This window comes from Rattus norvegicus, chromosome 1 (assembly GCF_036323735.1).
Source record: "Rattus norvegicus strain BN/NHsdMcwi chromosome 1, GRCr8, whole genome shotgun sequence".
Taxonomy (NCBI): Eukaryota; Metazoa; Chordata; class Mammalia; order Rodentia; family Muridae; genus Rattus; species Rattus norvegicus.
In genome coordinates this window covers 214995919-215021200 of record NC_086019.1, presented here as the reverse complement: position 1 = coordinate 215021200, position 25282 = coordinate 214995919, and the positions used below count along the sequence as shown (strand labels likewise).

Below are 25282 nucleotides of genomic sequence, written 5' to 3'. Positions count from 1 at the left end.
GAGAGATGGGGACTGTAGTCATTGTCCACAAAGCCTTCATTGGCATAATTTAATATTCTTCAGCGGTGTCTTTGGACTGTTCATTCCCCTTCCTATTCAAGTTCCCTTTCGTCCTGCCAACAGAATTGACAAAAACACATAGAGACACACAACAATAAAGATGACCAGGTGGCCACCACACAGACTTAATCCAGGAGATCTGATGATGTCTCATACAGATCCCTGGACATTTGAACTGGGGCCAAGTCCAGCCTTTTCTAATCCTCGTTCCTAATCCTATGCAGAAGGCACCATAAACATATTTGCCACCAGAGGGGATAGATAGACCTGGGCAACTTTTTGTAGTTTCCAGTTTAGGGCAGAGGCCTCGGGAGCCTTTGGTTGACTGGGGCAGATTCTGAAGAGGTTCCTGGGGCTTTGGAAGCTCTCAGGATGTGCACCTGCTAGGACATGTTCATTTATCAGTCTAGGGCGATCTGAGGCCCTGTGTCCCTACATCTTAGTTTCTGGGAATCTCTGGGGCCTCCAGAATTGCATGGTAATTCCACCAGAGAATACACGGACACATTAAAAAAAAAGATTTATTTTATTTATATGAGTACACTGTTGCTGTCTTCAGACACACCAGAAGAGGGCATCAGATCCCATTACAGATGGTTGAGAGCCACCATGTGGTTGCTGGGGATTGACCTCAGGACCTCTGGGAGAGTAGTCAGTGCTCTTAACCACCAAGCCATCTCTCCAGCCCTACATGGACACTCTTAAAGCTAAGTAAAAAGTCAGCTGGTGATTGCATGGGGAACTTGCCTAAATCATGTAGCTCTAAGCTTTAATTCTTCGTCTTTTATGCACATAACCCACATCCTGGTTGGCATACTTTGGTTAGCAAGAACAGGTAGGGAGAAGCAAAACTACAAAAGCCAAAAAGCAAGATTAGTTAAGTACATTTAGGAACTTTCCTGGACCCAGGAACTAAGGAGAGTAAGTCTTTCATGGATTGGGTCTTTGATTCTGTTTTTGCAGGTGTTGGGGGCTCCATGCTGGGTTCTAAGATCAGAATGGTGCCTCTAACATGGCGTCAGTGATGCTAAGATGTTAGGCCTGTTACATTAGATTCCCTGGAACTTGCTTTGCAGACCCAGCTGGCCTTGAACTCAGAGATCCACCTCCTTGGACCTCATAAGTGTTGAGATTACAGACATGCTATCACTACAACCCAGCTTTACAAAATACTCCTATCCACTGAGCCATCTTTCTATCCCCATGTTTTTTTTTTGGAACAAGATCTCATGTGACTTAGTCTGGTTGACTTCAGATTTTCTATAAAACCTAGGCTGGATTGGATCATTTTTTCCTTTTGGCCTGTGTTTGGGTGAGGCAGATGTTGTTCAGGTTATCAAACTTGGCACCAAGCACCTTGACCTGACATGCCATCTTGTTGCCTGTCCTCCCCACAAGAACATTTATGTAAGGGATGGCGACACGGCTCAGCAGTTAAGAGCACTTGTGGCCCTTGCAGGGGACCTGGGTTGGGTTCTCAGCACCTGTATGGTCGCTCACAACCATTGGTTACTCCAGTTCCAGGGATCTAACACTTTTTCTAGCCTCTGTTGGCATGCGACATGGGCTGGGCTTGCTTCCCTCCCCTCCTGTTCTCTCCTCTCCTCTTCCCTTTTCTCCTCTCATCGCCTCCTTTCCTCTTTGAGGTCAGTCTTCCAGACCTTGATTCTTTCCTCATCCTCCCTCTGTTGTGGTTAATATTGTTCTGGGGGTTGCTACACTCACTTGTTGTCTTTAAATATCTACTTCAGACCATATTGTTCCCAGATAAGACAGAAGCCTTTAGACTTATAATAAGTTTAGAAACACTAGAGTTGGGCAGATATCTATGCTACTTTGTCTGCTTCCCTGTGGTGATTCCCGAGGTATCACTTGCCATGTCTCGTTTGGGCTGTTCCTGCTCCATCAGGCCAGCCCTCATGGCCATGCTCTCATAATATACACTACTCCATGGCAACCTCTTCCTTCTCCTCTCTCCTCAGGAGGTCTCATGGTCTCTACCTCTGACCCCAAGCCAGAGGAGGGGGGTTGGGAGACCTTTGTTCTGTCCCCTCTCTCTAGGCTGTAGGCATCTTTATCTTATTTTTTAAAGAAGTATTTATTTATTTTATGTATGTGAGTACATGGCTGCTGTCTTCAGACACACCAGAAGAGGGCATCAGATCCCATTACGGATGGTTGTGAACCACCATGTGGTTATTGAACTCAGGACCTCTGTAAGAGCAGTCAGTGTTCTTAGCCACTGAGCCATCTCTCCAGCCTGTAGGCATCTTTATTAATCAATCAGGAATGACTTGGGGGACACGGTTTGCATAACAAAAGCTGGTGTACTCGAGAATTTACTGTCTTGGGGTAACCAGGTCTTGGGACACAGAATTTAGCATTCAAATACATAGCAGAACCAGACTACTCCCTACATCCCTCCTCCTCTTGCTTATCTTCCTCCTTTCCTTTCTAGCTCCGAGGATCAAATCTAGGCTCAGTCTGTGGTGGGCTGCTGCTCTACTGCTAAGCTGTGCCCACAGCCCTGCCCTGGCTCTGCCTTGAAAACTTAAGGTTTCTTTAACTGTTGGTAACAAACAAAAACTAAAACCAAACACCAATAAACCCCAAGCACACAATGAAACCTCATAGCTGCACCCCCACACAAACAAAAACCCAAATAACCAAAACCTGTCATTGTATAATCTTTGTACTTGGGGGACAGACAGACGGATTACCACAAGTTCTAGTCCAGTCTGGCTTACACAGTGAGACTCTGTCTCAGAAAATGCAAACCTTGAACTGAAATAGAACCAAACAAAACACCTCGGCCCGAGGAGGAAGACATTCTCTTTTGTTCTGTGGCAGAAGTAAAAGCAGGCTCTTTTCCACATCCCGCAGCCATCCTTGTGGAAGTTTTTTCTAACAGGAGTCTTGTCGCGCAGCCAGATTTAAGAGCTAGGCTTTGTCCCAACCGAGAAAGTAACCTTTAACTTAAAAAGCTGTGATTCTGATTGCCTGTCTTCTTTAATAATGTGTTGCCTTGGCAATACTATTTAAATTCTCAGCTCTGTTTTCCAGAAGGTATAAATACCTGTGAATTTTCTTTGTTAAACCAGAAGAAGAAAGAGGAATATCGACACATCCTCCTTTCCAAGTGCACGAGGTGAAGTAAGCTCAAAAGGTCTCTTTCTTTCTGTTTCTGACTTGTTGGGACAGAGCCTCACCATGTATCCCTAGCTGGCCTTAAACTCACCTACCAGCTGGACAGGGGTGGCACAGCCCTTTAGACCTAGTACTTGGGAGGCAGAGGCCGGCGGATCTGACTTTAAGTGCAGCCTGGTCTTCAGAATGAGTTCTAGGACAGCCAGGGCTACACAGAGAAACCCTATCTCAAAAAAAAACAAAGCCAACCAACCAAACAACTAACATACCCAAACCCCTAAAAAAATCGCTTGCCTCTGCCACCCAAGTTCTGGGGTTACAGGCACATCTGGCTTCTGGAAACTTCTTAACCAATCAAGGAGTTTGAAAATCTGTTTTTCTTTTCATCTTGCTGATTGTTTGAAGGTGGAATCTTCCTATGTTGTTAGTTAGTGTTCCATACCTTTCTTTGGGGAGTCTATTTCTAGTCACCTCATATAGAACAGCAACAACAGACTAAAGAAACAGTTCTACCTGAGGTTAGCATGCTTGGTTGCCAATGAGTCCACTGGTCCTCTGGAACCCAGGTCCTCTGAAAGGGCACCCAGTGCTTTTAACCACGGAGCCATCTCTGCAGTCTTAGTGGTACAGAACTTTGCCTGGTGACTATTCTACATTGAGTAACAAGAGGAGGAAAGTCCCAGTGGTTAGGTATTCTGCCACTCGGACACCCTTGTGAGAAGCCCTGGATTGTAGGAGCTCAAGTGTCTCTCTCAGTACCCCCAGGTGGCTCTGTGTGGGATCGTCCTAAGGAACTGTGCCAACCGTGTCAACACCTTGACTTTGAGTTTCTGCCCCCATAACTGTGAGACAATCTGCTTCTGTTATTCTGAGTCAACCAGTGTGTGGTGCTCAGAGATGTCACCCGTGGACCCCTGCTCATGGAACTTTTTAGAGGACTTTTCAGACTTCCTGTACCATATTCTCCATTAAAAGTGGTTTGCATGAAGGCCGGAGAGATGGCTCAGCAGTTAAGAGCACTGACTGCTCTTCCAGAGGTCCTGAGTTCAATTCCCAGCAACCACATGGTGGCTCACAACCATCTGTAATGGGATCTGATGCCTCTTCTGGTGTGTCTGAAGACAGAGACAGTGTACTCATACATAAAATAAATAAATGAGTCAGTTTTTTTTTTAAAAAGTGGTTTTGGGGCTGGGGATTTAGCTCAGTGGTAGAGTGCTTACCTAGGAAGCGCAAGGCCCTGGGTTCGGTCCCCAGCTCCGAAAAAAAAAAAAAAAAAAAAAAGAACCAAAAAAGTGGTTTATATTATGGCCTGGAATATGTGAGTTTTCTCTTTGTAAGTTCAAAAGTGGCTGGGTAAAGTGCTTGCCGCTAAGCCCAGGAACCCCAGTTTGATCCCCAGAAGAGAAAACAGAGTCTCCCAAATTGCCTTCTGATGTCTGCACATGCTCAGTGGCACCCATGTGCGTGTGGTGTGCACACACACATACAATAAATATAATAAAAGAATCTTTCTTACAAAAGCTTCAAAGAGTGCTCTTTGCCCTCCTATGTGACACTGTCCAAATATATTCTAAACTACTGCGTTAGACTCTCAGGGGCAGACCAGTGAGTGGCAAAGTACTTGACTAGCATGCACAGGTCTTAGAGTCCGCCTCCTGTGCTAACTAATATTGGGGTCAGCCTGTGTGCTGTGTATTCAGATGCTGAGTTCTGTGCCCCAAGATGAGGTTGCAGCCTGGACACAGGCACTGTACTGACCAATGGGCTGTAAAGAATGCTGCCCAGTAGCCTCTGACTGGGGAATAAAAAGCTTGGGCCTCTGACTAGGCAGGGGAGATAGGAGAAGGAACTGCAGATCGAGTGAAGAACGAAGAGAAGGAAGAAGGGCAATGTCGTGAGGCAGGGTGTACCATGAGCACGTGGCCAAGAGAAGCTTGCACTGAGGACACACATGGAACAGAACCAGACTCAGATGGCAAGTTATGAGGCATGTATCTGATTATTAATAACCTAGCTGGGTTACACTAGCTCAGAATCTGCCCGGCACAGTGCCAGCCGATTGTTAATAAAGTCTCATGTCTCCATGTTGTTTACTTGGGAGCTAAACGTGTTAGAGTGGGGCAGAAACCCCATGTAGATATTTAGGAGCAAAAGGGGGCATAGCAACCCTCCCATGATATTACTTCAATAAACTAACAGTGAATCAACTAACTAATAAAAATATCTCTGTGACTCAGGGACTAGAGAGGTGGCTTTTAAACGAAGAACGAAGACTTTGGGTCTGGTTAATTTTGGTGTGTGATTTTTTTGCAACGTGTTTTTATAATAAAAAAGTGTATGGGGGAGACATATAGCTCGTTTGTAGAATGTTGGCCTAGTGTATGAGAGGCCCTAGGTTCAATTCCAATACCAGTTTTACAAAGGAGGAGGAGGAAGAAGAAGAGGTAGCCATTTGGCCAGTGTGATGGTGAACATCTTTAATTCCAGCATTAGGAGACAGAGGCAGTCAGATCTCTAAGAGTTCAAGGCCAGCCTGGTGTATATAGTGAATTCCAGGCCAGCCAAGGCTATATACCAAGATCTTGTCTCAAAAAAAAAAAAAAAAAATAAATAAATAAATAAATAAAATAAAAAAAAAGGCAGAGGGGAGGTGTTTAAACATCAGCTTTCTTGAATTGCCAGCAGGTGGCGCTCAAATGTCATGGTGGAAATGGAAGTAGGGCGGGGCTTTGCGTGTAGGAGGAATTCTAACCTGTTCCTCTTCAGGCTAGCTCCAGTGTGGTACTGGTAGAAGAGATGGTATTCACAAAAAGACCTTGTTCTCTCCCTACTTCTACGGGAAGGCCTTTGTTCCTGGAGTAAAGAGACTCCCTCAGGGTAGGAGTGGGTGCTGTGTTTGGGATGGACAGATGCCCATGCAACCACCCTTCTGCCTCCTGCCATTTCCTCTGCCCTCCATCCTATGTGCCCTGGGTTGGCAGAACTCTCTCTTCAGAGGCCTGCAGGACCCAGATCCCACCTGCCGTTTACCCTCCTTCTTGCCAGGGTGTGCGCTGGGCACTCTTCGAATGTAAGATTCTTCTTCCTGGTCTGGGGGACTAGGGCTCTAGACTTCCCAAAGCCAGAACAAAGGTACAGGGTAAGACCTGGGTGAGACACTAGACCTGGTTTCTGGCCATTACCTGTGGCAGCCTCCTCTGTGGTGACACTGATGGTAGAGTCATCCGGTGCTTTTGCCAGTTTGCCTCATCCCTCTGACACCTGCAAGGGACTAGCTCCTCTTAGAGACTGAAGACCCTGAAAACAGGAGGAATGCCTAGGGTTGTTTGGTGGGGGGCATGGCAGGACCACAGTGAGGTCCCCAGAATAGGGAACAAGTGACAGGTGTGAGCTGCTACTCTCACTACTGGTCCTGATGATGGTCTCACCCCTCCTTCCTGATTTAGTCCCACCCCCTCTCTCCTTGATGTTCCATTTTCTCCAAAGCTTCACTCTGTCCAGTGCTGCTTCCTCAGCCCCTCCACCTCCGTACCCTTGACACAGGCAGGGTATTTATTTCTGAAGGGAACTTAGGGTTACAAGAGAGCACAGGCAAACAAGCCCTTACCAGGGTCTCAGCTGACAACCTAGGGGGCTGTACTGGTGATGCAGGGGTACAGGGTTTACATCTGAGGGTCATTCCCACACTGCTGTATTTCTAACGGCTCTGGCCAGTTTCTCCATGTCCACCTAGTCGCTATCCTTGCCCACGGTATTGGAAGACTCCACTCTGTAGGTTGTGGGTGATGTGAAGGTGATTGAGAATTTGACATCCCATTTGGCTACTAGGATTGATGAAACTTATGAGGCTGGATAAGCAAGTTTCTTCTTCCTCTATCACCCCTCTGCATTCATCCTGTCCAAAGCTGTACACTCAGTTCGAGAAGAAGACCTTCCCAAGTAGAGGAGGGCCCTCTTTTGGTCAAGGGTATATACCAGGAGGTGCACACCCCAGCTAGAACAGCCAGACAAGCTCTCCAGGTCCAACAGTTTCTGGGAGTTCAGGAAGCTAAATGTGGGGGATGAATTCCCACTTCTTCTTCAGGGATTAACAAAAAAAGACTTATTTATTTATTACGTATACAATGTTCTGCCTGCATGTATGCCTGTGGGCCAAAAGAGGGCACCAGATCTCATTACAGAGGGTTGTGAGCCACCATGTGGTTGCTTGGACTTGAACTCAGGACCTTGGGAACAGCAGCCAGTGCTCTTAACCTCTGAGCCAACTCTCTAGCCCTGCAGGGATGGCTTTTTTTTGGGCGGGGCCCCACCCAGGACCTCAGCCTTCTAGGAGTCTTTTTTTTTTTTTTTTTACCTCCTTCAAACTTAACTTTAATTTGTGCCAAAATCCCCTTGAGGCTGCTGGTTATGGATAGCTGGTTTCCATCCTTGGAATTCCCCTTTTAGTAAACCCATGGTGACCCCAGATTATTTATCTATATAAGTTCCAAGGTGCTGGCAATGTTCCTGGTTTAGACCACTGTTAGCTTAGCAGGCCTTGTCTAGCTCCTCGGAATTGTGGCTAACCACTGGATTATCCAGCCTAGAAGAAAATCTTTGCTTGTCTGTGTACCCTGGAGCACACCGGATAATCTATACTAAGAATATGGCTTGTGATGAAGGTTCTAGACCACACTGTCCATTAAGTCTCTAGAAAGGGCTGGATACTAACTGAGGCCAACCATCTAGGTAGTCAGCCATGTCCTTTCCTGTGCCCATCCTCTTGTAAAACCACCTGACATCAAGGTTCTGGAGGGCTTTTGTGGCTGGCAGTATATCATGTAAGCCGTCATACATCATTGCTGGAGAATTAAGTATTCTGTGACTTCCTGGGAAAGGAACTGGCATTTTGTGCCTGGTTACTCTGGGATTCTGCTCTGTGTGCTTTCTTCTGAACTCTGTCACTGTGACAGTGACAGACTAGTGGCATTGCAGAGTTCTGTATGTTTTCCCAGCAAATCACTGACATCAGGGTTGACCTTGGGACTCCCAGCCACTACTACTGTTGTGGGGTTAATCAATCAATCAATCAATCTCTCTCTCTCTCTCTCAGTATAGAATAGGGAAAGGGAATTAAGAGGGTAGTAGGGACAGAGAAAGGCAGAGGGTGGGGAAGATGAGAGAGAGAGAGAGAGACAGACAGACAGACAGACAGAGACAGAGACAGAGACAGAGAGAGAGAGACAGAGAAGAGAAGTAGAGGCCGGCCATGGGTGCATGGAGACGGGAAAGGGGTGGGGAGGGAATGGGGAGAGAGTGGGGGCAGGAAGGCAAGAGCAGGAGAGGAGCAAGAGAGAAAGTCTCCTTTTCATTAGGCTGTGGGAACTTCTCTTACCAATCCAATGCTTTAGGTTGTGCCCTGACCCTGATTGAATGGTTTGCTGAGTATCCTAGGTCTGTCATCCCTATAGTCTAGAGGTCAGGAGATGTGGACTACGTGGAACCTGGGTGTTGTTTTGTGGTATAATCCTAAATAATTCTTCTGGGTATCTGGGCTTTAGTTCCCCCAGTTACAAATAGGAGTTTGGAGGAGTTCTGTTCTTCCTGGGTATGACAAGCCTAGAGCTGCTATGTACAGAATACATAGGGGTGTTTCACCTAGTCACCTCACTTTCAGAGATCAGGTCTACCTGGTTTAGCACCACTCACCTGAGCCATGGACCCACAGGCAGTGCTGGGGCCCACAGGCTTTAGCCATTCAGTGCTGTCCTTCCTGGATCCACCTTAAATGCTGCAGCTCACATTCTGCATGAAGTTCTTGTGTCTTCCCTGTCTTTGCAGTCCTGGCCTTGGGGCCAAAACAGGGAGGAATTCCTTGTAGTTCCCACTAGTTACGTGGCTTTATTCACAGACTCAGCATATGCTGAGGATGGAAAGAAAGAACAGGGGCCAGGCAGGGCCTGGAGATCAGGGTGGCAGGGAGGCCATGCATGGATTGGATTCAGGAGTTTACAGAAGAGAATCTGCTGGCTGGGCCAGACCTGTGTGGGGCCAGGCTGGAGGAGGCAGGCAGCATGCAGGAGGTCTGGCTAGATCTGCCCAGAGCAGATCCACCCAGGTAATGGCTGTGAGCCAGAAGGGAGGGGCCTAGGTCACTTCGGGGCAGGGAGAGAGGAGAAAGGGTGTGGGACTGGAGCAGGCACCTTACCCCACCCCCACCCCCAGGAAAATGGCATAGAATGGGCCGGTTAGGACACCTGACATCTGGTCCTGATGCTGCTTTGGGACTTGGTGTGTTTAGCCAAGCTGCTCTCCCCTAGTGTCATTGTCCTGCTCACGCTTGGATATTTGTCTTGGAGATGATCCACATAGGGATGACCTGGGGTCATTTGTAAGGAGGTTGAACGATCCTGGAGAGTGTGCCTAGGGCCTACCTGGATGAGCTCTGCCTAGGAAAGGAGGGAATTTCCAGCCAGGGGTCACAACCTCCCTCCCTCCAACACCCCACCCCCTCCCCCCTCCCCGTTCCAAACCTTTCTCTCTGTGCTTGGTGTCATCTCCCAAATGTAGATGCAGTGGGTTCTATGACCACTGCAATCCAGGCCCCCTGCTGGGCCAAGAAAGACTGCACCTTTAAACTACTGGCCGGCCGGCCCACCCCGCTGGCTCCTGACTTCCTGCCTAAACGCAAACAGTCCAAAGCCCGGATCCTCCTGCTGGGCCCATTCCCACACAGCGGGGATCAGAAAACCAGTTCCCCGGGTTTCATTCCCCGTCTGGGAATAGCAAAGTTTGGAAAGCTAGTAGAGTCTCTCTGGGCTGTCCAGGAAGGTGACCCAGGGGCCTGGGAAGCCAGGGGAGTCCTGAGCAGGGCTCTGGGGCTGAAGATGCAGCCCGTTTTTCCGGGACACTTTCCACCGGCCTCTCCCTGGAGCTGGGGTGGAAGGATGCAGGAGAAGGGGGCCGTTAGCATTGGCGGGAGGGGGTGCGGTGCACAGAGCCAGGGCGCTTGGGGATCTTGCGCCAGCGCCTCTTGTCCCAGCGGCAGAGCAGCAGCAGGCGGAACGTGTCCCGGAAGGCTTTGTTGCACAGTGCATAGCACATGGGGTTGACAGTGCTGTTGACGTAGCATAGCCAGTAGCCCAGCTCCCACAGGGTTTCAGGAACACAGTCCTTGCAGAAGGTAGATACCAGCACCATGATGTTATATGGTGTCCAGGTGAGGATGAAGGCCAGCAGGATGGCACTCAGGGTCCGAGCTGCCTTCTTCTCCTTGACCAGTGAGAAGGTCTTTCTCTTGGCCAGCTGTTCCTTCCCTCGGGGTTTTTGGCCCTTGCCGCCTCGGTCTCGGCCTTTCTTGGTGGGCCTCTTGACTGTATTTGGGGAGCTTTTGGGAGGCTGCTTGGTGGGTGCCTGTGCTTCAGAATCTACCATGGGCATCTTGATCACCACTTCTGAGCCAGGCTCCTCACCTTCGGAGGATGTGAGGGACTCCATGGAGCCTTCATCCTCCTCTTCTTCTTCCTTCCAGCTGTAGGCCTGCAGGAGCCTGGGTGCCCGGCAACAGCGGCAGCAGCGGCCTGGAGGCGACTCGGGTGAGCCTTCAGCCCCTGGCTGTGACCTCTCTGAGCTGCTGCTGCTGCCACCACCTTTGCCTGGTGTCTCAGAGCCCTGCAGGGCGGCCAGCTCCCGGGCTCGGTTTTCTGTCTCCCGGTAGATGCGCCAGTACAGTGTACACATGACCGTGACAGGGAGGTAGAAGGCGGCCATGGCTGTGCCAAAAGTGATGATGGGTTGGGAGAGGAACTGGATGTAGCACTGCCCAGCCAGCACTGTCCGCTCCCCAACTAGGTATTGCCAGAAGAGGATGGCTGGGGCCCAGAGAACGAAGGAAACCAGCCATGCTAGGCCAATCATCAGAGCTGCCCTTCGGGGAGTGCGCTTGGCTCGGTAGCTCAGGGGTCGGGTCACCGAGAAGTAACGGTCAAAGCTGATGAGCAGAAGATTCATGACAGAGGCGTTGCTGGCCACATAGTCCAGGGCCAGCCAGAGGTCACAGGCCAGTGTGCCCAGAGCCCAGTGGCCCATGAGCAGGTACGTGGTATAGAGGTTCATGGAGAAGGTGCCAATGATGAGGTCAGCACAGGCCAGGCTCAGCAGGAAGTAGTTGTTGACTGTCTTGAGCTCGGTGTTGACCTTGAAGGAGATGAGTACCAGTAGGTTGCCTGTCACTGTAGCTAGAGACAGGAGGCCTGTGGTGATCCCGATGAAGGCCACCTGCCAGGGACCCTTTCCTGGTGCCAAGACAGTGATGTTGGGACTGACAGCAGGGGGCACTGAGGTGTTCATGGCAGCCGGGTGGGATGAAGGCGCAGCCCCTTCCTCCAGTCACAGGTTTTCCTCAGAGAAAGGGCATCACCTGAAAAGAGAGGACACGAGCTTAGGCTGGGCCACTGGGCACCCTTGGCAGTTCCAACCGGAAGGTACAGCCCGGGACCTTTTAGAGTGCCAGGCTGCTCAGCACCACCTCCAGGCACCAGCACTCACAGTGGCTAACAATGTGCTTTCCAGCCACCAGAAGGTTTGCCGGGAACATGGGGCAGTCCTGAAAAGCTAGGGACCTAAGTCCTCATGCCAGCTTCTGCATTTAGACTCTAGCCTCAGTTTTCTCATTGGAAAATCGCTGATTCCTGTCTTCAAAACTTTTTCATTTATTTTTACTTTATGTGTATGAGTATTCTGTCTACACGTATGTCTGTGCACCACGTGTAAGCAGTGTCTGAGGAGGCCAGAAAAAGGACATCAGATCCCCTGGAACTGAGTTACAGACATTGTGACTGCCGTGTGGGTGCTAGGAATTGAATCTGAGTTCTCTGGAGGAGGAACCAAGTGAGTCCTCTTAATTGCCAAGCCATCTCGCTGGCCCCCATTCCAGTTTTCCTTACATTTCATGTGTCAGGAACTGGGAGAGTTATTTTGTATACAGACCCGAGAAATTTTCCAAGTATTTTGCTCAACATCATTAACGTCTTCATTTAAGAAGGACTTGCTACATGCCAGACACAGTGCTAAGGACCTAATCAAGTTACCTCATCTAACTGTCCTGCTCACCCTTAGCAGGAAGGCCCTGCCATCTCTTTCTTGCTGGAGGCAATGGTGACTGAGCGGCTTCGACTTCTGCTATAGCAACAAGATGGGGAGTGGCATTAGAGCCCATTTCCTCCACTTGCTGTGCATGGGCTGCTCTGGTGTGAGTCTTTCCACCAAAGAAAGAGTGACAGGAAGAAGGAGAAAGCTCCAGAGAAAAGAAGAGGGTTGGGAGTGGTGGTCGGTCGACATCTGTAATCCCTGCACCTGGGAGGTGGAGTCAGAAGGATCAGGAGTTTAAAGTCATCCTCTGCTACACAGTGAATTTGAGGATAGCCTGGGCTACAGTTGAGGGCGGGCAGTGTTGAGACAGGGAATGGGGTCCAGGGGAATGTGTACACGTGTGTTTATGTCTGCACATCCTTCCACGGATTGTATGTATGTGAAGCAGGCAACAGGGACAATGAACTCACCTCCCAGTCAGGTGAGGGTCTGGCCCCATATGGGATGTGAGTGGCTCTCCTCCTCCTCTCTCTGATCTGTTCCTGAGGCACAGCTAAAAGTAGGGCGGCATGGGAGACAAGAGAATCCCCCAGGCTTTTCTGGGATCTGGAGTCTGCCCCAGGCACTAAGATTGTGAAAAATGAAAGTCCAGGAGGCAGGGGAGACTCCCCAGCCAAAGCCAAGGCACTGAAGACTGAAGGTCCTACTCAGCTAGAGCCGGCTGCGGTGTGATTTGGTGGGTCCTTTACTGTACCCCCATCTGTCTACTCTAGAAATTTAGGGTCTTCCTAGCCCGAAGCTGTGGCTTTTAGGACTGAACTGTTGGGAGGATTCTTCCAAGACCTGGTGTTGCTTGGGGATTTGATCCGTGACACAGAGAATATTGTGCTACGTTTGTGACCATTGTATGACCCGGGGTATGTGTGGCTGCCGGCATCTCCATAGCTCGTGGTGAACTGTCATTGTGATAGAGCTCTCAGAATAGGGAGGAAGATCAGTGTGTGATAGCTTGAGCAAGAAGGCCTGCATGTGTCAGTGTGTGCACGTATGTCTGAGACACTTTACATTTGAAGGTATATGTATGACAGTGCAGTTAAAGAATGTAGACTCCAGAGCCGGGCTGCCTGCAGTTAACACTACACTTGATGATATTAACTAAAAGGCTGTAGGAGAAGTGGTAACAAACAAGACAAACAAGAGGGTACTGGTATTGCCTTGTTTGTTTTTTTCAAGACAGGGTTTGCCTGTATAGCAGTCCTGGCTATCCTGGAACTTGCCTTGCAGACCAGGCTGGCCTCGAACTCACAGAGATCCACCTGGGTCTGCCTCTCAAGTACACGAGCCACCACACTAGGCTTTTTTTTTTTTTTGAGACAGGGTCTCATGTAGCCTAGACTGACCTCAAAATTTCTATGTAATCAAGGAAGACTTTGAATTCCAGATCCTCCTCCTTGCCTCTCTGTCCCAAGTATTGGGATTGCAGGTAAGGCCTGTCTGGATTTGAATCCACACTTTGCCATTTATGTAACTTAAAACAATAACAAAACAACAACAACAACAACAACAACAACAACAACAACAAACAACGAACCACCCACAGGATCTGGAGAGACGGCTCAGCAGTTAAGAGCGCTCACTGCTCTTCCAGAGTTCAAGTCCTTGTACCCACAGGACAACTCACAAAGTGTTACATGTATGTATGTGTGCAGGAAAATATCCATATTCATAAAATAAAAATAAATAAATTCAAAAAAATTTAAACAATTCACTCCCACACCTAAGGCTAGGAAAAGTGGAGAAGCCGAAGACTCAGGATGTGAGGATGTATACTGTGAGACGCTGTCTTATAGGAGTGTCTGAAGCTATGTCCAAAATGCCTCACCAACAGGACTGACTAGACATGAGCTGGACAGGGACTACAGAACAGACGGGCTAAAGTGGGAGCAGAAAGCCCACAAGGCTTCAAAATTGCACGAAGAACCACAAGCAACTAAGGAATACTAAGAGTGGGAGAGGTTCTTCCGCAGGGAAGAACAAGACAAATGGTTACCCAGTGTCAATGGTCAGCCCCGAAAACATACAAGTAACATTACACAGACTCTGCAAGTTGCATTTATATATTTAGGTGTATACACATGCACCACACACACACACACACACACACACACACACCAACAAGTAAGGAAAAGAGACTTTCAAGAGAGCAAGGGGAGGTATATGGGAGAATTTGGGAAGGAGAAAAGGGAGGGGAGAATTGCTGTGATTATATTATCTCAAAAATGAATAAATCATTAAAAATTAACCGTTAATTAATTAATCTGTGACAGGCTCTCATGACAGGGACTCATGTAGTATAGGCTTACTTCCGTGTTCGCGGAGGTAGGGAATGACTTCGAACTCTGATTCTGCTTCTACCTCCCAGGTGATCGGATTAAAGGCTTGCACCACCGCATCTTATTTTATTAACTGCTAATTTACTATGATTATTTCTTTTAATGCCTATAACCATAGATTCCTCAACTGAGATGTACGGAGGCTGAGACCTTTAAGCTAATACCTCACGGAATTGTTGAGAGGATTAAATGAGTTTCTGAAAATCATGTGCTTAGAATGGCTCTTGGGTCCCCATAAACTCAGTCTGTGTAGGAGTGGCCACTTCTATTAAAAATCTCCCTTAGAGAGGAGGAATAGTCTTACCCAGGGGTGAACCACTAATAGGTTCTCCAATACCAAGGGGTCAGCGCTGAAGTCATATACATACAGGTGATGCTAGATGGACAGAGCAGTTTGTATTTATATATTTAGGCATACATACATATATCTAACAATGTCAGCTAAAAAGATGTGGCTTCAGAGGGAGCAAATTCTGGGGGTTCAGCACTTAAGAGGCAGAGGCAGTCAGATCTCTGTGAGTTCAAGGTTGTCCTGGTCTACAGAGTGAGTTCCAGGACAGCCAGGGCTATAATGAGAAGCCTGTCTTGGAGAGAAAGAGAGAAAGAAAGAAGAGAGAGAGAGAGAGAGAGAGAGAGAGAGAGAGAGAGAGAGAGAGAGAGAGAGAGAACACAAAAGTAAGAAAATAAATAAATAAATCTCCTAGAGGGTTTGGGTACAGCTCTTGGTAAATCACTAAGCATTAATAAGGCCCCGAGTTAGCTCTGATCTTGCAATCGTGGAGACTGATGATAATGGTGCCTATTGCTGTTGGCAGCTCACCTAGTCACTGTCAAAGTATCTATACATTCATGCATTATCTTATTTAACCGTGTGTGTGTGTGTGTGTGTGTGTGTGTGTGTGTGTGTGTGTGTTGTAAGGCATCACACCTGGGGCCTTACACAAGCACTGGAGCCAAGGAAAATCTTAAAAGTTTGATTGTCCATCTTCAAAGTGCTGCGATGAGAGGCACAGGTACCATGGCAGGTTTACCCGGTACGGGTACGAGTGATGAAACCTCATGCTAGGAAAGCACTAAAAATTTTGCTGCTCCTCCAACCCCCACACTGAATCTCCACAGGAAAACGACGACGCAGGCACAAGTTTACAGATGAGGGAGCTGAAAGTGACCCAAGCCAAGCAGCCAGAGAACCTGCAGAAGACCACGCAGGAAATGCACACTCAGGACTGGGTCCCATCCTTTCCAGTGAGACTTCGTTTCTAAGAACCTACGACTGAACATTAAAAACCAGCCAAATGAGAACGCACAGAATCCCAAACAAACGCAACAAAAGAACGGAGTATCACTGGAGACTAATTCACCAATTTGAATTTTAAAAGCATTGCATTAAAACACGATTCAGCACCCACCTACACCCTCACCAGCACTGTGTTTTTAAATCCAGGACTTTGCATCGAGGCAAACATTTTGCCAGTGAGCTCCAGTCCCAGCTCCTGTGACGGTCTTGCTAATGTGTTTCCAGGCCAGTTTCCACTCACTGTGTAACCTAGCTTGGCCTTGAACTCACGGTTGAGCATCCTTCCTTAGCCTCTTGAATCTGGGATCAGAGGCATGAGATACCATATCTTGTAAAATGTGATTATATGATTTATCTTTACTGCTCAGTTTTGTCACACTCTTTCTTTTTTTTTTTTTTTTTTTTTTTTTTGGTTCTTTTTTTCGGAGCTGGGGACCGAACCCAGGGCCTTGGTCACACTCTTTCTAAACTAAAGTAAAGCACTGGGCTGGGGGCTGGGATCAGGCCTTCCCTGCATAGCTAATGTCTTTGGTTTTCTGAATTCGGGGTTGTTTAATGTCCATTGCCCAGAGGGAATAACTGAGGCCTAGCAACATCGGATAGAAGGCATCATTAAGGTCTCCTTGTTCTTTTTTTTTTTTTTTCTTTTCTTTTTTTCGGAGCTGGGGACCGAACCCAGGGCCTTGCGCTTGCTAGGCAAACGCTCTACCACTGAGCTAAATCCCCAACCAAGGTCTCCTTGTTCTTAAACTGCAGAGTCTCCTGTGTGTCAGCTCTATGTGCTTTGGGGCAGCAGAGCAAAGACCTGTAAAGGAACCAGAGTAGAATTTGGCTGATCAGAGAGGCTGCACCCTCCCAACTGCAGAGTCCTCCTCGGGGGGTTATATATCTTGGCCACAAAATTTAAAGATGTCCCCAAACTTGATAGTAAATAAACTAATATCTTATATGATATGAAAGAAATCAATGCAGATACAATCTATGATGAATAAAATGTCTATGGCAGGACCCAGCCCTTCACACGTGCAATCCCATTTCTTTAGCCCCCAAACTCTAAACCTAGCCCTAGCTCCCAAATAAATGGCGATTGATTGATTGATTTGATTGATTGATTGAGACAGAGTCTTACTATGTAGCCCAGGCTGGCCTCAAACTCAGAATTCCTTGCCTTAGTCACCAATGCCAAGCATCATAGCCATGTGCCACTAAGTCTGACTTGTTAATTGATTTTTAAGAAGTTCCAGGCTGGGTGTGGTGGCACTCCTGTATCCCTGGTGCTCTGGAGGTCGAGGTAGGAGGCTGTGGAGTTCAAGGCCAGCCTCATTTACACAGCAAGTTTAAGGCTAGCCTGAGCTACAAGAGACTCTGTCTTAAGAACAAAAAGCAAAACAAACAAAAAACAACCCCATAAATCAATAATAAAGTTGCAATATTATCTTTCTGGTTATGAAGTTTTTTTCTGTCTCTGTTTTTCTTGTGCTGGGGATACAACCCAGAACCTTGCACATACTAAGTACTTGTTTTACTATTGGGTCACACCCTGTAGCCCTGTGACCTCTCAAGTTTGCTCCACAGTGAGTGCCTCACTTGACTTGCCCCAGGCTTGGCATCAGGGCCCGGGACCCACAGCTCTGGAACGAGGCTCAGTGCTGACCAACTGTTATCGGCACAATCTCCCACCCTGTCATCCTCTTTCCGACTTTAACTCCAGATGATGAATGGGGTCCCAAAGCAGACGCACAGTAAATGACCTCTGCTCTTCTTCCAGACCCACTTGTCACAGTGCCCTGACAGGGGTGTCTGCCCTAGCTCTCCCCTGGTTCTTAGTCTGCTTTTCTGTATAAAGAAGGATTTGGACCATTCCAGCATTTCTGGGATATGTGGAGGGTCCTGAATGCAACATGTCCAGAGAGGACCCCAGTCCCTGAGGTGAAGCTGAAGGACTCAGGTCCCTTCACTGGGAGCTGCAGGGGCATCAACTCTGGGTGGGAACATGGTGACTGACTCTTGCCCATCCCAAGTTTCTCTTAGAGGCTAGTGTGACTGCCATGAATGATACACGTGCTTTTGTTTGGTTTAATTTTCCTTTTGAGACGGGGTCTCATTACATAACCCTGAATTTACTTTGCAAACCAGGCTAGTCTAGAGGTAGAGACGGGAGGATTTGGAGTTCAAGGCTAACCTCATTAACACAGCAAGTTTAAGCTATGGGAGACTGTGTTTTAAAAACAAAACAAGGGGTTGGGGATTTAGCTCAGTGGTAGAGCGCTTGCCGAGCAAGCGCAAGGCCCTGGGTTCGGTCCCCAGCTCCGAAAAAAAGAAAAAACCAAAAAAAAAAAAAAAAACCAAAAACAAACAAACAAACAAAAAACAAATATCACGGAGATCCACCTGCTGCTTTGCCTTTGGGAGCTGGGATTATAGAGATGTGAACCAATATGCCTGGCTAAAGCAAATACTTTTAGTATAGGACACTGGCGAGAAGGGATCCAAATATCCTCAGAGGTGAGGCAAGGCTGGCAATCTCTTGCCTTATGGCTAGAAATCCCTGCTAAATCTTTTTTAATGGTCAGATTGGTAGCCATCATACTTAGGACATGTCGGGCACTAGATATATGCTCTTTCCCCCTTTCTGTTGAACATTATCATCCCCGTGGTACAGGTGAGGTATCTGAGGCTCGGAGGGCTGAGAGGCTTTCTGACGGCCCCACAGGAGGTCGTGGCATGGGGACTGTGACTTTCCTCTTCAAGGCCTGTGCTCATTCTACTTGGCCCACTGCACTGTGCCTCTCTGATGTCTGCCTCTCTCTGGCGATGTTTAAGGAGAAAGGGCGAAAGTTCTAGAGTTGGATTCTCAGTGCCCTTTGGATCCTCCACTCTTCTCGGAGACGCAGCTCCAGCCGCTCAGGGCCCTGCTTTTCCAGTACGGTGAGAGCAGAAAGAGTCAGAGTTTCCTGATCACCCACTGTGGCCATTGTTGTGCCACCTTGGCAGGTCTTGTTGCTTCAGCCTCTCGGGTGTACATATGCTGGATTTCTAGCTGTCTTTCTTTCTATCTATCTATCTATCTATCTATCTATCTATCTATCTATCTATCTATCTATCTATCTACCTATTTCCTTCCCTCCCTCCCTCCCTCCCTCCCTCCCTCCCTCCCTTCCTTCCTTCCTTCCTTCCTTCCTTCCTTCCTTCCTTCCTTCTTTACAGGATAGGGCCTCCGGCAATCCAGGCTAGCTTTGAGCTCCCTGTGTGCTGAGAATGACTTTGAACTTTTGATCCACTGGTCTCCACTTCCCAAGTGCTGGGGTTACAGGTGCTACCACACCCAGGGGGTGCTAGGGATAAGCCCACGGTCTCTTGCTGGCTCAGTGAGCAGACTACCAACGGCACTACACTCTCAGCTAGTTTTTCATGGTTTTTTTTTTTTTTAAAGATTAAAATTTCTGGGTGTGGTAGAGCACGCTTTTAATCCCAGCATTTGGGAGGCAGAGGCAGGTAAACCTCTGAGTTCGAGGCCAGCCTGATCTACAGAGTGAGCTCCAGGACAGTCAGGCTACACGGAGAAACCCTGGCTTGAAAAACAAACAAGCACACAAGAGTTTAAATTTATGTGTAAGTTTGCCTGCCCATATGAGTACTGCTACATTCGTGGGTACAATAAAGGCCAGAAAAGGGTGTCTGATCCCCTGGAACTGGAGTTACAGGTGGTTGTCAGCCACCTGACATGGGTGTTTATAAATGATTTAGTTTGAGGTCTCACTATTTAGCCTAAGATGGTCTTAAAGATTTATTTATCTATTTTCTATGAATACACTGTCGCTGTCTTCAGACAAATTTAGCAGAAGGCATCGGATCCCATTACAAATGGTTGTGAGCCACCATGTGGTTGCTGGGACTTAAACTCAGGACCTCTGGAAGAGCAGTCAGTGCTCTTAACCAGTGAGTCATCTCTCCAGCTCCCCCAGATAGTCTTGAACTCATATAAAGCCTCTTGCTTCAGCCTTCTAAGTGCTGGGAGTATAGGTGATCACTATCATGCCTGATCTATCTTTTGTTTGTATGTATGTATGCACGCACGCACACACGCACTAACACATGTGCGCACGAATGCACGTATGCACGTATGTATGTATGTATGTATGTATGTATGTATGTATGTATGTATATGCTGAGTTATTTTCCCACTTCTTATGCCAGGCCTGTAAATTTCTGGGGATTATTCTGTCTGTCTCCCTTAGCCTTGTAGGAGCATCAGGATTAAAAGCAGGTGGAGATGCTGGCTTTTATGTTCGCTCCTGAGGTTTGAACTCAGGCCCTCAGGCTTGCATGACAAGAGTGTTTACTCACAGAGCCATCTCTCTCCTTCTCTCTTCAATGGGGAGATTTCACTATAAGTTGATGGCTACTGGAGTTCGGTAGTCATGAATTAACTTGGTTTCTTATGATTTTAATCATCCTGGGGCTGAGAGACAGGGTGTTGGGGTTCAGTCATGGATCCAGAAGATTTATGAAGTAGGAGTTCGGGGTTTAGCTCTCTGATTGAAAGCACATCCTATTAAACACTCATGGAGGGGCTGGAGAGATGGTTCAATGGTTAAGAGCACTGGGTGCTCTGATGGAGGACGGGTTAAAGTCCCAGAACCCATATGGTGCCTGACCATAGTCTGTAACTCCAGTCTCTAGGGGATTCAAGGCCCTCTTCTGGCCTCCAGAGGCACCAGGTAGGCATGTGATAAACAGACATGCAGGCAAAACAGCCCATACAAGGAAAAATATTATTATTATTTTTGTTTGTTTTTGAGACAGGGTTTATCTGTATAGCCCTGAATACTCTAGAATTCCTTCTGTAGACCAGGCTATCCTCGAACTCAGAGATCCACCTGCCTCTGTCTTTCAAGTGTTGAGATAAAGTCTTGTGGTAGTACCTCCTGGCCTAATAAGTCTTAAACAAAACAGAAAAGGCATTCTTGGAGGCACTGGGAGATAGGGACTGCAGGGTAGGGCAGGCAGAAACCTCCTAAGTCAATCCCTAGCGCCAAGCTTTTGTCCTACTGACCTTAGGCAAGTCACCATACCAACCTGAGAGCCCTTATGTGGGATGGGGCGGAGTTTCTATGTGTGTGCATTGCTGAATGAGACCAGGGAATGGTGGGGCGAGCTCAGAGCTTTGTGGGGATGGGCTGGGATCTTGGGGCTTTTCATGGTTTAGGTACAAGAAGGTGTTAAGAAATGAAGAGAGTGGTTTTCTGCCCAGGACTTCGGCCTCCTGATGAAGACCGTTGGGAGCCTTTAACAATATTACTACATTATCATAGCAACTGATATTTACTGACTACTGGAGTATACCAGACATGGCTCTACGGAATTACATGCATAATTTAATTTACTTGTTAAAACTCCTTGAGAATAGATTCTATTATCTCCGATTTGCAAAAAGAGGTGACTTTAAAGCTCACCCGTGATGCACTCCTCTGCCTCTGAGACCTGTCTCTGGGAGCCCCTACCCTAAGCTGCTCTTGATGGGGTGTTCAGGAGAGTCCCCATCTCTTCACCTATCTCCACTAGCTTAGCCAAACCCTAGTTTGAATCAGCCACCGGTCCTTGCTTTAGAGTCTGGCTTGTGTATGTGTCATTTATCTGTATGATGCACAGTGACAGGGTGGGGGAGGGGAGATCTAGCCATAACTGACAGGGAAGAAAGGTAGGAGCTCTACTTGCTCCATTTATTGCTTTATCTTAGGGCTTGCTACATAGTAATTGCTCAACAAATATTTGTGGAATAAATACATGAGTGTGTACATGGACATGACTTCAGGCTCTGGAGGTTGAAGTTGAGTCGATGGGGATCAGGACCAGCTCTGGAGCAGAGTTTAGGGGCCCTTGCTCTTATAACCCCTTCCTTACCCACCAGGCCTCAGTTCTCTTGGGTAAGGGTGTATCTAGCACGAGAGCATAAGAGACAAGCAAGCAAGTGCATCCTCATCCGTTCAGTGGTCCCAGAAAACCCTGCCTGATTGAGAGGCACGGGAAAGCTAAGTGAGGTTCACAAATAAATGTAGAGTGGGGTGTGTGTGTGTGTGTGTGTGTGTGTGTGTGTGTGTGTGTGTGTGTGTGTTTAAGTTAATATGAGCTCTGAGAGTTAAGGGATGAGGTCAGAGTCTCTAATACAAGGCAGGCCAGACCGATGAGACTGATGAGCGCCAGGGCCTTGAACCAATCCCCAGGGACTGAGGATCTGGCTGGTAAGAGGAAGAGAGAAAGAAAGGAACCACTGGAGGAGGCTAGAAGGAGGGCGGGGAAGAAGGATTCCTGAACATTAGACTTTCCTGAGCCTGGTCAGGGAGTGAGACAGGAGGCAGGGGATGACAGTGTGCCGGGAAGATTTAAGAAGGAGGCATGGAGCCATCTTGTTATTCTGGGGCTAGAAGCTGTCAGAAAAATCTGGCTGGGCAGAGAAAACACTAGGGAGAAGGTGGTGTTCAGAGAGGGCGGTGGGATTGGGCCCTGGGACCTTACATATATAGTAAGTAGGTAGTCCTGGCCAAGGTTTTTGACTATTCCCTTCTTTAGGGGTGATGGCCCATTTTCTTCAGGTGGCTTTTGGCTCATTAAAGGTCCACAACACTCCCAGCTCTGGTCCCCTGGCCCTGGAAACAAGGAAGTAAATAAAAGGAATGGCTCTCATGTTTTAGGCTCAAGCTACTTCTGGGAGTGCCAGCGAACCTTTTGGAGGTCAGTGGTCATCTGTTAAATGCTCCATACATACACTGCTGATCTGAAGGAGGGGCTGCTGTCGGAGAACCACGGCCAGATTTGCTCCCCAGTGATGGACCTTGACTAGTTGACAGTCTTTAACCAGGTTGTTAAGAGGCCGCCTGTTAGCAGGCTGCACCCTAGACCTTGCTCTGCAAGTGTGGCATCAGCCATTCTGGGCCCCCTCATCCTCCTCCCTGCATGCCCCCAGATCCTCACTCCTTGTACTCCCTCCCCCTTTTCCTTTCTTCTCTCTCTTTCCCTCCCTCCCCCATTCTTCTAGGCATCACCATGGCATCGCAGCCGAGCAGAAACTCAGCTCAATTCACCCACCTCTTCTCGGGTTGCCTGCTTGGGAGACCAAGCTCCTGCCTCACAAAGCTACACCCTTCCCTTTCCCGTCACATCCTATCCTCCTGTTCATGGAGGTGTAGCACAGTATTAGGCTGAGGGTGAGGAGAATGGGGTTCAAGTAGCAATGGGACTGCTACGTCTCCCTTCTATGGCCATGAGTGTGTTCATTTTCCTTTTTCAGCCTCATTTTCTCTGGCCGTACATTGGGGCAGCTCTGCCTAGACCTTTCTGGACACTTAAAACTTTCTATTGCTCTTCATGATCCAGGAAAGCCAAAGCATGGAAGTCAGAATGATACTTTATAGCTCTGTTCCACCATCTCCTCCTCTTATGTATCTATCTGAACGGCTATCCTAGCTTGACAAGTAGCTGAGACCAGGGCGTAGAGAGCTATCCTTGGGCAGCTGGTGGAGCAGCTGAGACAGAGACTGGCTGCTGGAGACTGCTAGCCAGCGAGGCAGGGGTCACTGAGCCAATGGGATGGAGCTGCAGATAGATGTGCGCTGTCAGAAGACCTGAACCCTTCTCTGCTGATCCCGAGAACCCTTAAGGTGTTCATGAGTCAACTGCCCCTTCTCCAGACACCTGTCTTAGAAATGGCAAGAATCAGTGCTTCTGGCTTCAACTCATCCTTACTGGAGTAGGGGACACACGTGTACATTAGTACCCTTGTATTGCCTGCAACCTGCCTTCTGCAAGCTGAAGACACTAAAACCACAGGGAGGCCCTCTGGGTCCCTGTGCACGCCAGGACCACATTGGGTGGTGTGGCTATCCACGTGCTTATTTGTCCCCAAAGAGCCCTGGGGCTCTCTGCCTGGTCTCCTGCTGGCTTCTGGCCCAACACCCACCTTGGCATCCAGCTTGTCCATCTGGCCAGCAGCCTCATTCAATCCGTCTTGGGGGGCTGAAGGTGGGTAGGGGAGGTAGGATTCAGGGTTTCCTGAAGGAGGCTCTGGGACTGGTGTCCCCAAAAGTATGTACATGGGGTCACTCGTCAACTGGATGCTGGTGGCCAGGGCTGCCTCCTGCCCTCCCCTTCTGCCTTTAGGGTGCTGGGGGATCTGCTAACTGCACGGCCATCTAATCTCTTCTGAAGTCTAGGCTGAGTTTCCTCAGAAGGTCTTTACCTCTTCTGCCAACCAAAGCTCAGGAAAACATCAGATGAATCCCCTGGAAACAGCAGACAGGGTGTTTGTAGCAGCCAATGCCCGCTGCTATAGAGCCCTCTTGGCCTCTAGACCCCTCCCTGGCCACCTCCCCTTTCAAGAATCCACCCCCATTCCTCTCTCATCCTTGTCCCTGCCCTGTGTCAGAGGACCCTGATGCTTCTACACCCAGCTCAACACAGCCCCTCCCAACCCCCCCCAAATGTACTCACCATGGGATCAGAGAGGGGTCTGTAGGGTCCTCAGCTTCACTGCTTCTCCAGGGGCCTGCAGTGTCTCCTGGGACCCAAACACCTGGCTCCCGGGGGGAGCTGCGCCCTGTGCTGGCAGCCGGAGAGGCACAGCCAGTGATTGGCATGTCCCACCCCCTGGCACGCCAGCCTTGGGGGGGAGGGAGGAAGGGAAAGAGAGGGAGGGAGGAAAGAGAGGAAAGAAAGGGAGGGGGAGCAGGAGGGAAGCCTCAGGCAGCATCTGGGGTTGGACTAAGTCCTGGAGTGTGCCCCCCTTGTCCACAAGGGCACCCACTTTGAGCCTTGAGAGGGAGGAGGCAGGACATGAGGAAAGGGAGCCCAGGAAAGCTAAAAGTCCAAGAGGAGAGAGAAGGCGGATACAGGGAGACAAACACCCACACCCACTGCACACAGACTGGCGGCACACACACACACACACACCCTCACAAAGAAAGGCACACTCTGTTTCCCGGGCACCTTCCCCCACCCAACCGGAAAGCCCCCAACTCCTGTGCACCATGTCCCAACACACATGTCCCAACACACATGCCCCGTCATTCACATGCCTGCTTCCTTTGCATACCCTCCCCCGTGAACATGCCCACACGCCCACCCAGCCGCCCACCCACCCAGCCACACACCCTGCTCTTCCTCCCTGCTGTGAAGGAGCTAAGATTCCTTCTGTTTGAAAATGACACATTGGGCCTCACGTGAGAGGTTCCAACTTGGAACGGACCCAGAGGGCTGGCTCACCCACCCTGGGACTGAGCGACATGCCCACATGCTGGGCAGTGCACTGTAGTCTATG

General features: G+C 48.7%; 1 protein-coding gene across 2 annotated transcripts; it reads right to left on the bottom strand.

Moving 5' to 3' along the window:
* Positions 1-9064: 9064 nt before the first annotated feature.
* Chrm1 (cholinergic receptor, muscarinic 1) lies at positions 9065-25021 on the bottom strand. Of its 2 annotated transcripts, XM_063281373.1 has the most exons (3): positions 24457-25021; positions 23927-24248; positions 9065-11608 (listed from the first exon to the last, which is right to left on the bottom strand). In XM_063281373.1, exon 3 carries the CDS (start codon positions 11536-11538, stop codon positions 10156-10158), a length of 1383 nt encoding a protein of 460 aa, XP_063137443.1. In that variant the 5' UTR covers positions 11539-11608; positions 23927-24248; positions 24457-25021; the 3' UTR covers positions 9065-10155. The 2 variants fall into 2 exon arrangements, with proteins under 2 accessions (XP_063137443.1, NP_542951.1); NM_080773.2 differs by lacking the exon at positions 23927-24248 and having other exon boundaries at positions 24457-24842.
* Between the last annotated feature and the right edge of the window lie 261 nt (positions 25022-25282).